Raw genomic sequence first — 13,667 nt, 5'->3', positions numbered from 1 at the left:
AGTAAACGATTCAGATTATAGCAATAAATGCACAGTAAGGCATATAACAACAGTGGTGGAAAACTCACCGTTTTTACCACGATGGAAAGGTGATCTCTTTTCTTTTTCCTATTTATTGGTGTGCCCGTGATGGTGTGTTGGGGCCACCCAAGAGTATACGAACTGTGGGTCCTCCAACACAGGATCACAGCTCGAAGAACATCCAAGGAAATTCCCAATAGAGGCTCCTCTCCGCGTCCTTTTGGATTTATTAATCCAATCGAGATTCGAACGGAATAACATTAGGATTTCACACAAAAGACACATAGGATTTCACACGAAAGACACAAGAACTCCTACAAATTACAGCAATAGAAAAGCCTCGTAGCTTTGATTATACGGCAGCTTTCCGAGGGAGTAATTTTTTCTCCTCGTAGAATTTTCCTGGTCAACTCGTTTGGCTCCTCGTACCCGTTCTCTTCAGCTATCGCTTTTTCGGCTTCTTTTTGTTGGATCTGCTGATAAACAAAAAGACCCAAGTGAAGGAATTGCTTTGTAATTCCCTTTTTGGGTCAGATTTCAGATGAAAAGACACGTTCATGCATTCTTTCGAATGATTGAGTTGATTGGAGCTCCAATTGGTTGATTTTTCGGGGTGGGTATCTCAAAGATTCTATCTTTTGGTAGAAAATTTTCTGGGTTTTGGTTGGATTGACAGATTTCGATCAGACGTTCTGTGTATTATCTTTTGTGTAATTCTTGCGGTGGGCCAGCAAGAATATTGGTGGAATTGTGATTGGGACGTTTCAAGGGTTTTCTTTTGAAAAATTGGATTGCTTGGGTGATTAATGCTGGAAATATTGCACATTTCAAGGTGTCTATTTATGGCTAATGCTTTTTTGGGTTTATTGGAGGTAGATTTGAGGAATTACAGTGTGGATAAGGTTTTGGGTTTCTTTTTTGAATTAGATAGGATGCTTTTAGACTATTGATTGAGGTTCAAATGGATGTCAGAGGAGTGCTTCGTTTCTTTGCAATTGCTCTTTTGTGTTCCAATTTGGCAGCAGCTGGTTCAGAAGGCAATAGGAAGGCTGATGAGCTAGTTTTGGAATATCGATTCTACTCAGCTTTGGGGCAGATAAATGAGGACCTGGTACAGTTGGATATTTACTTAAGAGCAGTGAAACCATTCATGAATGCAACTTGATTCAGTTTCTGTGTGTTTTTTAATATGTTTGGACTTTAGATACCTATGTGCATATGCTTATGCTTTGATATGTTTTATTCCTAATGCACATTTGCTCATGGGTTGATGCTGTTACTGTGGTTTAGTGTAGTTTACGTGATGATTGGTTCAGTGCTTCTTGGAACTCTTATTTGGATACTATAGTATACGAAGCCTGATCTTGTGCTAGGTATCTGTGGGAACTTTATATTGTGGAAATACAACTTTGCTTTTGCAGCCAAAACTCTTACACAATGCAAACAAGGACTTCTAATGTTGTTTCCCAATGCCGACAAGTACCTCTAGAGGCTCTAATCTAAGTGCTCTCACATTTTTCCTGTGAGGTTCAATTTTGTGGCCGCTTAGTTTCAGAAGGATTTGAAAGGGCATTCTTTTTCTAATTATCTTAAATGCTTACTGGTATTAGGTGCAGAAGATATGAGAACTCAGTAGAAGTGTGTTGCCACTTTCGGCAATGCAATAGTGGCAAAATGAATGATCCTTTAACTACTTCATCAACATGTTTATAGACGAGATATATGTGTGTGTTGTTGAATGGCACCATGCATGATGCTTTAGTTTTGCTGTTGGAAAAAGCATATGGGTTGATCAATGGTTGACAAAATGTATTGTCCATCTATAATTGCACTGGTTGATATGCACAGTCCTTGTTTTCTCACAATTGGTCATCTTCTTTACTTGACGGTTCTTCTCCACATTTTACTTGATCTTTTTGTTTTTCAACCTTCAACATGCTGCAAGACTCCCAACTTAGTCCTTAGAGTGAATGCAGTAACAGCAATTAAGCTTTATCCCATTTGCTTCCAATGGTTCTATTTAAGGTAGAATCAGGACGGACTGACGGAGTGTTGGCCTATTAAGAAGCAACAAGTTAGTAAGATGAGTGTAGCTCAAATGGGATGTTGAGGTGTATGTGTGGTAAGACTAGGAGTGATAGAATTAGAAACGAAACTATATGTGAGATGGTAGGAGTTGTTCCTTTACAGGATAAGTTGAGAGAAAATAGATGAAGGTGGTTTGGACATATATATTGTAGACCTACAGACACAATAGACAAGAAGAGTGACATGATAGTAGTGGATAGTCGGGCTAGGGGAAGAGGAAGACCTAAACTCATCTTATCTCAGTCATGTATGCTTGCTACCAGTAGCAGGGTATTAGATTGTTGATTACCACCTCTTCTGAAAGCTTACATTATCAGAGAGAGGGGAACTTTATTATTTGTAGTCTCAAACATATGCAAATATTTTCATTAATGGGTAGACGATGTGTTTTGAATCCATTATATATTGCTTGCTTTATGACCATATTAGATTGTGGACTGCCAACTCATCTAATAGCTTAAACGGTTGGAGAGGGGTGACTTTATTATACATAGTCTCGAGTCTGAACAGAGGGGTCCTGTATTATCCCTTGTTCAAGTCTGAGGAAACAATTACCTTGTCCATTGTTCAACTCTTAACAAAACAGTTTCCTTGTCAATAGAAGTTTCTGCTGTGCAGTGTTATTTCCACTTGGATGGGATTAAAATACTGTTACTTAATGGAATTCGGTTTTGACCATGCTATTGTCTTTAAGATGCTATGCGTACATTCTACGTGCATGTTATGTTCTGTTGAACGGTTGAACTTGAACCCAGCTAGTGTAATACATTAGACATGCTTACAAACTAAGTGTAACTATGTAATAGAGGCATCCCCAATGAAGGTTTTGTTTTTGTTTACGGAGATACCCCAATGAAGATTTCACTGGATTCTATTCTCTACGTTGACTTACTGCACATGGCGAGTCCTTGATGGAGTAGAAGTATACGCTTGGTTCTACATGTGACTGAGGTTTAACATATTTGTCCTATTTGTGTAAATGATATCTGATGAAGCATTGCTTATGCAGGCAGAGCTGTTATGGGTCCATTGTGGGGTTGACTTGATCAATGCAAAGGAGGCTGTTGAAGATCTTCAATTATATGCAGCAGAGTTAAAGTTCGGTTTTGATACCACAATTGGTTCAAGGACACTGTTAGCAGAAGAAGACACTCAGAAACCTGTCCATGTCCTGAATCCGGAGGTAAATCAGATTTTGGATTGTCTAAGACAGAAAAATCTCCAGACCCTTATTTATGGAGAAGAGGGTGGGTCTAAGAATTGGTACACCAAATATCTGGAGTTCTTTTCTGCCAGAACTGATGCTCCTGGACGGCGTCATTTGCTTCAGAGTCCTGCACCAGTACCTGCCCCATCCCCGGCATCTAGCCCGTCACCATCTTCTGCTCCATCACCTTCAGATTCTCAGCTCTCTGCTCAATCTCCATCTCCATCTCCAATGGTCCCTTTTTCCCAACCCAATTTCAGTGGTTCGACCTTAGAACCTACAGCTGATGGACACTCTTCTGCTACTTCTAATTCTTCCACAAGTGGACAAACAAATAAAAAAAATAGCAACCGCAAACCAGTTGTTGTCGCTGTTGTTGTAACTGCAACATTGTCGTTCGTTTTTGCTGCATTGCTTTTTATCTGCTACCGTTGTAGGAAGGGTTCTGGAGGTGGAAGGAATGATGAGAGGCCTCTTCTGAGCTTAAGCTTAAGCGACTATTCCATTGGTAGATACACAATACCTCTGCAATCTTATTAATTTCTACCATTAATTGCATTTAGACATTCTGATGTTATTTGAACTTTGGCATTTCAGGTTCTGCATATAGAATGTTTTCTCCGCGGAACTCTATCAACAAAGAGAAGCATGATATTCAGTCATTCAATACCAACTTAAACAATAGTAATGCGGCTTCACCTCTGGATGCCAATTATTACGGTGAATCAGATATTTTCGGTGCTCCAAAAGCTGATACTCAGTCAGTAGGTGCTGCCAAAACCTCAACATGGGATTCTGTACCAATTTCTCATTCTTCTCTGAAGCCGCCACCTGGAAGGTTGAGCAATCCTGCTGGATTCCCTCCCTTAAAGCCTCCTCCTGGCAGGGAAGATAGCTTGCCTTCAAAACAACCTCCTCCTGTCAAGGAAAGTCCTCCGCCGCCGCCGCCTGTACCAGCATCTTCTCTGAAAGCTTCTTCTGGCACCCCACGGCCTCCCCCTTCAGGCCCACCACCTCCACCTATACCTTCTGGCATAAAAACAGGTCCCCGCCCTCCGCCACCTCCAAGAAGTGGTGCTCCTCCTCCTCGGCCCCCACCAGTGGGCTCAAAGCCACTTCGACCTTCACCCGTTGGACCAAATCATCCGCCAAATCCTGCTGGTGAAGGAAGTGAAGCTGATGGTACCAAAGCTAAGCTAAAGCCATTCTTCTGGGATAAGGTGCTAGCGAACCCCGATCAGTCAATGGTTTGGAATGAAATTAGATCAGGTTCTTTCCAGTAAGTCAAATTTTTTGCTTTATTGATGGTACTCGTGGATTCTTAAATATTTCTACCTGCTGAAGTGCAGTAAATATGTTTGTAACAACTTGTAGGTTCAATGAAGAGATGATAGAAACTCTATTTGGTTATGCCACTCCTGAGAGAAACAAAAATGAGGCCAAGAAAGAGTCATCATCCCAAGACCCTTCAACCCAGTATATTCAAATTATTGATTCAAAAAAAGCTCAAAATTTGTCGATTCTTTTGCGTGCGTTGAACGTGACGACAGAAGAAGTTTGTGATGCACTTCAAGAAGGTAAATTTCTATTCCTTTTTCCTTTTCAAGTTTTTATGCCATAAAGAAGTGAATTTTTTTTTGGATTGTTAGTAAACTTTTGATTGTCTACTAGAATCTGGCTGTGCACTGTCTTGATAATTGATTTGAGAAGTTGGAACTTAATGGTGCTTTTATTGGAAAACAGTCAATTATTTGTTGACGGCAAAACATAATATCAGATACTTTCATTGACATCAGATATCCACCTAAATAACATGATCTGTGTTTTAACGACTTTTACAAATGCAACATTCCACTAGCACCTGGTGTTTGTGAAATTCATCTGTAAAGCTGGATATTTATGTGGACCCGAGTTGTCACAAGTTTAACATTGTTATTGTCACTGGAATAACAATTTGCTTTTGGTTCTGTTTGACTGATTTTCAAAAAGCAGACAGAAGCAGTGAAACACTCGCATTTAGGGAGGCAGATGAATGCGGTACCTATCTGCCTGGGTTATCAATTATCATTACTGGAGTATCATAGTTGGAATGGTGGCACTCTGTGTCAACATTTGGTTTGTTTTTAGATGCAGCTTGTGAGCTTAATAGCCACTAATTTACGCAGTTCACATTGGGAACAAAATATATAACCTTGTTGGTTTAAACAGGAAATGAGCTTCCCTCAGAGCTCCTTCAGACTTTGTTCAAGATGGCACCAACATCAGAAGAAGAACTCAAACTCAGGCTTTTCAGTGGTGATCTTTCTCGACTTGGGCCTGCCGACCGGTTTCTAAAAGTTTTGGGTGACATTCCATTTGCCTTTAAAAGGATGGAGTCGTTGCTTTTCATGGGCACTTTTAAAGAGGAGGTTTCGATGATTCAGGATTCCTTCACAACCTTAGAGGTAAGACATTGGACCTCAGAAATGCATCATTTAATTGTTTCTGTATCCCTCTGGTTGTAGCATTTCCACAAAATTGTTGTTGGGTGGATATAAGAATACATTGACATGGATGCTGAAATTTGAACTAATGTTATTGTTAAAACATCCAACTCCAAATCAATTGGCAATGAGCCAAGAGGCCATCCTAGATCATTTACTCCACAATGTGGGATAAGCTTTAACAGTTACCTTCTAAAATAAGCCTACAACTTCGCCTTTGTATCCCAATCTTTGTATGGATAATGGAGCGGACAAAAATGGATAACTTTTAGTTGAGGTCTATAATCATATACCATTGAGAGAGTTCAATGCAAGATATTTTGGATAAATAGCTGACCTTCTGCAGCCAGGATCTGCCATTGGCAAGCCAAGAGATAGAATTTCCTTCCTAATTAGTGTGTAAACTTGACACTTCATATATATGTGTACAAGATTAACTGTTCATATGGAGATCGTTAAGTGTATGAATATCCGTTATTGTGTCTAAACCGTGTGGTATCTCTATCGCAGGCTGCTTGCACTGAACTTAGGAAGAGTAGGCTGTTCCTCAAGCTCCTAGAAGCTGTTCTTAAAACTGGTAATCGCATGAATGTTGGAACATTCCGTGGTGGTGCACAAGCCTTCAAACTCGACACACTTTTGAAATTATCAGATGTAAAAGGAATAGACGGAAAAACTACTCTCCTCCACTTTGTTGTGCTGGAGATAATACGCTCAGAAGGTGTAAGGGCTGCCCGCACAGCCAGAGAGAGCCAGAGTGTGTCCACCATCGGATCTGATGATCTCCTTGACGATCCGTCCAGTGATTCAGAAGAGCACTATCGTAGCCTTGGTCTTCAGGCAGTTTCAGGTTTGAGCACAGAGCTTGAGAATGTGAAGCGAGCTGCAGTTTTGGATGCTGACAGCTTAACAGGAGTTGTTGCCAAACTTGGTCGTCAAATTGTAAAAGCCAGGGACTTCCTCAACGCAGATATGAAGAATGTTGACGAAGGAAATGGGTTCCACCGAGCTTTAAAGAGTTTTGTGCAGAATGCTGAGGGTGATATCATGTCATTGATAGAGGAAGAAAAGAGAATAGTGGCTCTGGTTAACAGTACAGCTGATTATTTCCATGGGAAAGCCGGAAAAGATGAGGGGCTGCGACTATTTGTTACTGTAAGGGATTTCTTGATAATGTTAGATAAGGCATGCAAAGAGGTTAAAGACGCACCAAAGAAGCCAAATAGGAAACCCAATGGAGAGGGGTCCACTGTTAAACCTTCTCCTGACCCTCGCTTGCCTTCTGATCCTCGTCAGCGGCTTTTTCCAGCTATCACAGACCGGCGGATGGATAGTTCTAGTTCAGATGACGACACACCTTAAGCCTTTGCTAAGAATAGGTATATGAGATTCTTAGGAACCTCTCATCCATTTGTCTTGCTTAAAGTAATTGGATTAACAAACTATATCTAACAAATTTACTTTTGTTGGTTTTGCCCTGGGATGTATCAGGTGGCTCAGAGTCCGCGGAAGTTAAAAGAAAATTGATAGAATGATGATAAACCACCTTGTGGAACTCACAAAAACTAAATTTTGGTGAATATACATCTTGACTGAAGAAGCTAACACCAGCACGTTGTTGTATGTTGGACCGGAGGGCTTTGTTCTGTACTTTCAACATTGGTTAGTCCTTCGCGCAGCAAAAACAGTGCCTGAAAAATCTATTTATTTATTGTTCTATTCACAGTTGTAGCCACAATTTTGTCGATAATTTTTTCAGCAGTTGGGAATCGCAAGTGTAGTGGGTAAATTGTATCAAAATGTAGGGATTACTCCGATGTAGTGAATGATTTGGTTAAAGGAAAGATGTATGAAATTCTGCTGTTGAACTTTTGATTCATCAAGTTCTTAAAAGAAATTCCCATTGGATGTCATTCTTATCAACATTCTATGTGTTAAATGAACTATCAAAGTAAGGGCAGAGTGGCCAAGTCTGTGATTGCTGTGTTGCTTTTAATACCCAAAGTCTCCTCTATCATCTACTGAGTACTTGCATAAATCAGCTATTCAAACAATTGAAATGTCCGAAAGTTCGAGCATTTTAATTTGCAATTCAATGTCTTTGCTTACTTCTACAGGGGTATTATGGTATTTTGACTGCTATTTGAGTAGTGGTTTTTTTCTTTTTCTTTTTCTTTTTCCAATTTCTAGTAGTAGTTGTTTAAAAATCTTTTTCTACTTGGCCTATATTATGATCAGAGATTGCAACCTCAATCCCAGCTCAAGATATTACTCCTTCCGTCTCAATTTATTTGTCTAATTTTGGGATCACAACTTTTTAAGGAAACATAATGATTACCATGAAAAGACATAGAGTTTCCAAAAATATTTTCATCTTTTTAGCATTAAATAAGGGCACTTTTTTCAATACATTGAAAAAGGAAGGGCTTTAATGAAAACTTTCAAAAGTCAACTTAAAATGGACAAATATTTTGGGATAATAATAAGTCAAAAGTAGACAAATAAATTGGTACGAAGGGATTAGATCAGTCTTCTCTATAAGGGGGAGAGAAGTAGCCTCTCTTTTTTGGTCTTTTTTTTTTTTTTTTAATTTCTTTTCTTAGGCCATCTCCAATAGTGGAGTTAAGACCTATATTAGTCTGCCTCCGATCCGATCCGTCCCGAATCCGATATCCGATTCACCTCCGAATATCTGACTATATCAATACCTCTTATTTTTAGGGTTAGTCAATAGTCAGTCAGTCCCCTACCCAATCAACTTCACTTCACACAACCCTCCTCGCCCATGACTTCTCCACCTTCTCTCTCTCCTCCCCAACCCCCCTCCCTCTCTCTCAAAAAAAACCCTCCAGCAATGAAGAGATGTGGGGCAATCTCCCCTTAGGAACGCAGCAGCGAGACTCCCTCCCCATGTTAGTTTTATTTATTTATTTATTTTTCAATTTGACTTTTTTTTTCCGAGTTCCAATCTGTTTTTTTTTTTTTCCCAATTTCGGATTTGGATATCCGATTGGATCTCCGTTCCCCGTTCAGAGCGGGGATGGAGGACAAAAAATATAATTCGTTCGGAGTTCGGAGGGCGGGTGGAGAGTTCGGATTCGGATATTGCAATATCCGCCTCCGATTTGCCCCGTTGCCATCCTTACGGTTGAAGTGTTCAACAAGGGGTATAAAATTAGTTCAAAACCTGACTGTGTTGTTCACATAAGGAAGAATCAAGTGAGGTCCACTCGCATCACGCGCCAAATCGCGTAAAGGCGCGTGATATCACGCGCAGCCTCTTTAGGCGACGCGTGAGGGCGTGTGAAAATGTTTCCGGAGACCGGCTTTTCAGTTTTGGAATCATCTTATTGAGATGAATAATTGGGTGTGGTGAGGTGCTGATTGAAACTTATTTGCGATTGGATAGATGTGTATTGTGAGGCTTTTTTTTTGTTAGGGATGCAAAATAACCAATGTGAAGGTAAATGTTGTTATGTTTGATTTTAGACTAAATGAATAATCAAATGCTGACATGACACATTTTAGTTATTGGTTTTGATTATTACCATTGCGGATGCTCTTACTTAACTGTCTTCTTTAGGTTGTGTAAAAATCTACATTACCTCAGACTTCTCAGAACTCAAATTCTTCGTTGCCAAGTTTTTCTTGAAATGCTCTGGGAATCATTTTGGTGCTCAAGATCTGGTTGTTCTTTCTAACCTTCTGTTTATGCTCACGGAATTGCTTATCTCCAATACAAACCAAAGTAAGCTTCACGGCACTTTTTCTAGTCACATCTCACGAAGTACTGGCTTTTGTATGTCAACTATTGTCACGTATCAAACCGTAAACAAATCTCAACCATTGTCACGTATTGAACAGTTAACAAACGACTCAATTGAGTGGCAAATACACAATTCCGTTATAATGTGGTACTACTATTATTAGTTCCTTCTAGTATGTCCTTACAATGACACTGTTAATTTGGCAATTCAATCCAATCCAATCCCAATGCTAAACCAATTCTCCGGATCAATGTCAGCAACTCTTTGCCAACCACATTCAACTCATCTCCACATCATCAGTATAACGCTGATTGGCAATCAGGTACATGACCCAACCAAATCACATCACCAAATCCAACTTCCAGAGAGTTTTACCCAGCAAAGAAAGAGTCACGAATCAGTGAAAACAAATTCCCAATTCAGCAATAACACAAACAGCAACTTATTAATCATAGGAGATGCAAACAAGTTGGATATCACAAGACAAAAAGCAGGAATCAAAACATGTATTAACCATAGGAGATGGTAACAATCATTCTTCCATTCATCAGTGTAACCGCATCTGCTACAATAACAGAATACCGATCGATATTCACATCTGAAACGAAACTTCTACACACTACTCGTACTACTACAAATTACTAAAACATACGTCACAAGAAACCCAACTCTCAAACCCTAATTCCAACCTAAACAACACTAACGACTCTCATATCATTTCAAATTGACAACAAGACTAATCTTCATCAGCAGCAGGCTTTGATGAACCGGTCTTCTTGGGGAGCAGGAGGTTGTGGATATTGGGCATGACTCCACCATTGGCAATCGTCACGTCTCCAAGGAGCTTGCTCAGCTCCTCGTCGTTCCTCACGGCCAATTGGATGTGTCGAGGCACAATTCTCGTCTTCTTGTTGTCTCTTGCTGCGTTCCCAGCCAACTCAAGCACCTGAGACCGCACCGAAAATAAGAGAAATTAGGGCTTCTTAGAGCAAAAATTAGAAACCCGAGATTCAACAAACCCTAGAATTGGAAAAACCACAGAATTAGGGCTTCTTTGGGCCCGAAACCTTGAATTCAGCAAACCCTAGAATTAACTCAATTGCACATGGAATCAAAATTCATAGAAATTAGGGCTTCTTTGAGAAAAGAATTAGAAACTCAAAAACTTGGGCCAATCCCTTGAACTCGACAAACCCAAGAACAAGCTCATGGAAATGGATCAGAAGGTATCAAATCTGAAACACCATTGCTGATGTAATCACATAATTCCGAACAAACACACGGAACCTCTAAACCCAAGAGATGAAAGCCCTAGAAATTGGGGCTTTTTTGAAGAACTCAAATTCAATTGAAAGATGAGGGGAAGGAGAGGATGTATTCACCTCAGCAGCGAGGTACTCTAGGACGGCGGCGAGGTAGACTGGGGCTCCGGCGCCGACCCTCTCGGCGTATTTTCCGGCTTTCAAGAACCGGGCTATACGGCCGACAGGGAATTGGAGGCCGGCTTTGCTGCTCCTCGACGTGGCCTTCTTCGATGCTCCGGATCCTAGGGTTTTGCCTCGGCCGGCCATTGCTAATTCGTATGGGAAATACTGGGAATTCTAGAGAGAGAGAGAGCGAGGGTGGGTGGTTTAACTGGTGGAGGAGAGAGAAGGATGAGGGGTACGGGTTCTCCTGGTGCAGGAGGGTGAGTCGGTCTCTTCGTTTATATAGTGGTTGGGTTTTGAATTTGGACCAATGACGGAGAAGTACGCGGATTGAGGTGGATAGCCGTTCGATTCGAGAGGAAGTAACGGTGGAGATTGGCATCTCCTGTTGATCTCGCTCTTTGAATGGATTGCGATTGTCTGGGCCCTGGGGAGATCTGTTAGAACCTTTAAACCCCCGAGGTTTCATCTAATGCCAACTCCCACCCCTCCGCGTTTCATAAATAATTATGCACCCCCTGTCAGAGTGTCAGTGCTGTTTTATCCATGGAGATTATTTTGTGTAGCCATTTGTGAAGACCTTCGTAACCCTATTTTACATTCGTGCATGCATACCAAAAGGAATTTATACTTGCAATAAATGCTTTTACTGTAAATGTTCTGTAAATTAATTGGAGCTCTCTCACAAGTGTCGGTTCTGCATTAAATTGTTACCATAACAAATTATCTCTGTAAATTGTTCCAAGCAACTACTAGAGCTCTCCGGTAGATGTCGACTCCATATCAAATTGTTATTAGAAAAAATTGATAAATTTTGAGTTTACAGCATTCCAAGAAAAATGCGAGACTTTTTTAGTATAGTCACATAAGTAAGTGTAAATTTTCTTTTATGCCATACTATGAGAAGTTTTTATTATTTGGTAAACATAAGCTATACAAGTCTAAAAAATTACAATGATAAAGTATTGGTAGAAAAAATGTGAGACTATATCTTTTTATTTATTAATTAATATGAGAATAAAAATAATATGTTAAAGTATTTTTAAAGATGAGAATAAATTGAGAGATAAGAATATTTAGAGACGGGAAAATGACAGTTAAGGACTTGTTTTGATAATTAATACCTACCAAAAACTTTTTTAGCATTAATAAGTGTTCTCAGCATGTCCTTAACGAGTACAAATTATCAAAACACGTCTTGGGCCGTCATTTTCCCTTTTAAAGACGAATGTGTTCATATACATCTAGGGAAAATGACGGCCCAAGACGTGTTTTGATAATTAATACCCACCAAGGACATGCTTAGAACAATTGCTAATGCTAAAAATATCTTTGGTGGGTATTAATTATCAAAATACGTCATTGACCGTCATTTTCTCATACATCTACCCAGCAACCAAACCCATTGGGCCTAATGGAGTTGAAAATATTATTGATGGACATGCTGGTGACGTGATCCATTTGGGCTGCTGTCTAGCCATTGGACCTAAGCCATTGTTAAGTTCCACGGCCCATGAGCCCAACCCGATCCAAGAAAGCCCTTTTCCCAAGGCCCAGGGCTATTTGGAGGGAATGACTGGAAAGTGTATGTTCCTTCCTTGGGCCGACCAGCCTACAGGTACATTCGACATCGGCTCGGTTAATAAGACTGATACTTGTTTTGAGATTGTTTATTAAGCAAAACGAGCCAAATTCAAACGAGTTTTTGTGCTCATCCTCTTGTGAACAAATTAGTTCGTTTGCAGCGACGGTATATCAAGCAAGCACCCATGGGCGGCTCCGCTACTACTCGAGGGAGTTCAAGGGAACCCTTAGGTTCGGAAAATATGCTCAGTTTTTCATATATTTTTTATATGCACTTTGATTTTTCTTTAGCATTATCTGTATTGTATCAATAGCACGAAGTTAAAATGTAATATTTGACGAGTATGAGTTTTTATCACTAATGCCGAGCACTACAGGTATGACACGTGGTCAGGTGCTCGGCAAAGCTCAAATCGGTCGGCAGACTTGCACGGTAAGAAAATTTATAAAAAAGTAGAGTCATCCTGCGTATCATGCCTAAAATCACTCTCCCATGAGACAGACATGTTTGTTATAACTCCCTCACAAGATCTCATAACTTCCCATGACCGACGTCCACTCCTCCCATCATTCCACGAGGTAGCCCCACGACTTGGAAGGTGACCCCACGTTCCACACACCTAAAGATGCAATGTATAAGTATAGGAAGGAAAAGAGAAGAAAAGGTACGCACTGATCATTCCCAACTTATATAGAAACTCTTTCTCCATTTCACCAATCTAATTAACTTGATTGTTAGAGGGTTCACGAACCGGACACGCCACCGGTCCTTGGACTACTTTTTCAAGAAATTCTTCTCAAAGGATCTCAGTGTGATCATTCGGATAGAATTTTATATCAAAAAAATTTATCTACACGTTTTTCACTGCTAAATTCAAATTCTAGAGCCGCCCAACAGGCAGCTAATATGAAAGTCGATAATTAAACCAAAGCTGAACAAGAGAGAAGCTGCAACGGTCTTGAACTCTCTTGGGCACATGTCAATGGCAAAGAGAGAAATGAAATGTGAGAAGGCCAAAACATGCATGTGCTTGTATGTTCTAAAAAAAGTAAAAATAAATAAACAAACATGTGCTTGCATTGAAGTTGG

The 13,667-nt window shown here is 40.2% G+C and overlaps 2 protein-coding genes across 2 annotated transcripts; one reads left to right on the top strand and one right to left on the bottom strand.

Moving 5' to 3' along the window:
- The first annotated feature begins 140 nt into the window (after positions 1-140).
- On the top strand, positions 141-7,722 carry LOC131330416 (formin-like protein 5). The gene is made up of 7 exons (XM_058363984.1): positions 141-1,132; positions 3,119-3,824; positions 3,914-4,595; positions 4,691-4,893; positions 5,525-5,760; positions 6,310-7,178; positions 7,291-7,722. Exons 1-6 carry the CDS (start codon positions 983-985, stop codon positions 7,159-7,161), a joined length of 2,829 nt encoding a protein of 942 aa, XP_058219967.1. The 5' UTR covers positions 141-982; the 3' UTR covers positions 7,162-7,178; positions 7,291-7,722.
- Positions 7,723-10,089: 2,367 nt separating this feature from the next.
- On the bottom strand, positions 10,090-11,255 carry LOC131330415 (probable histone H2A.1). Its single transcript, XM_058363983.1, has 2 exons — positions 10,949-11,255; positions 10,090-10,512 (listed from the first exon to the last, which is right to left on the bottom strand). Exons 1-2 carry the CDS (start codon positions 11,135-11,137, stop codon positions 10,303-10,305), a joined length of 399 nt encoding a protein of 132 aa, XP_058219966.1. The 5' UTR covers positions 11,138-11,255; the 3' UTR covers positions 10,090-10,302.
- Positions 11,256-13,667: the final 2,412 nt, after the last annotated feature.

Source organism: Rhododendron vialii, chromosome 6a, assembly GCF_030253575.1.
Source record: "Rhododendron vialii isolate Sample 1 chromosome 6a, ASM3025357v1".
NCBI classification, from domain to species: domain Eukaryota; kingdom Viridiplantae; phylum Streptophyta; class Magnoliopsida; order Ericales; family Ericaceae; genus Rhododendron; species Rhododendron vialii.
Note: the sequence above shows the minus strand (reverse complement) of the source record. Positions and strands in the feature narration are given on the sequence as shown.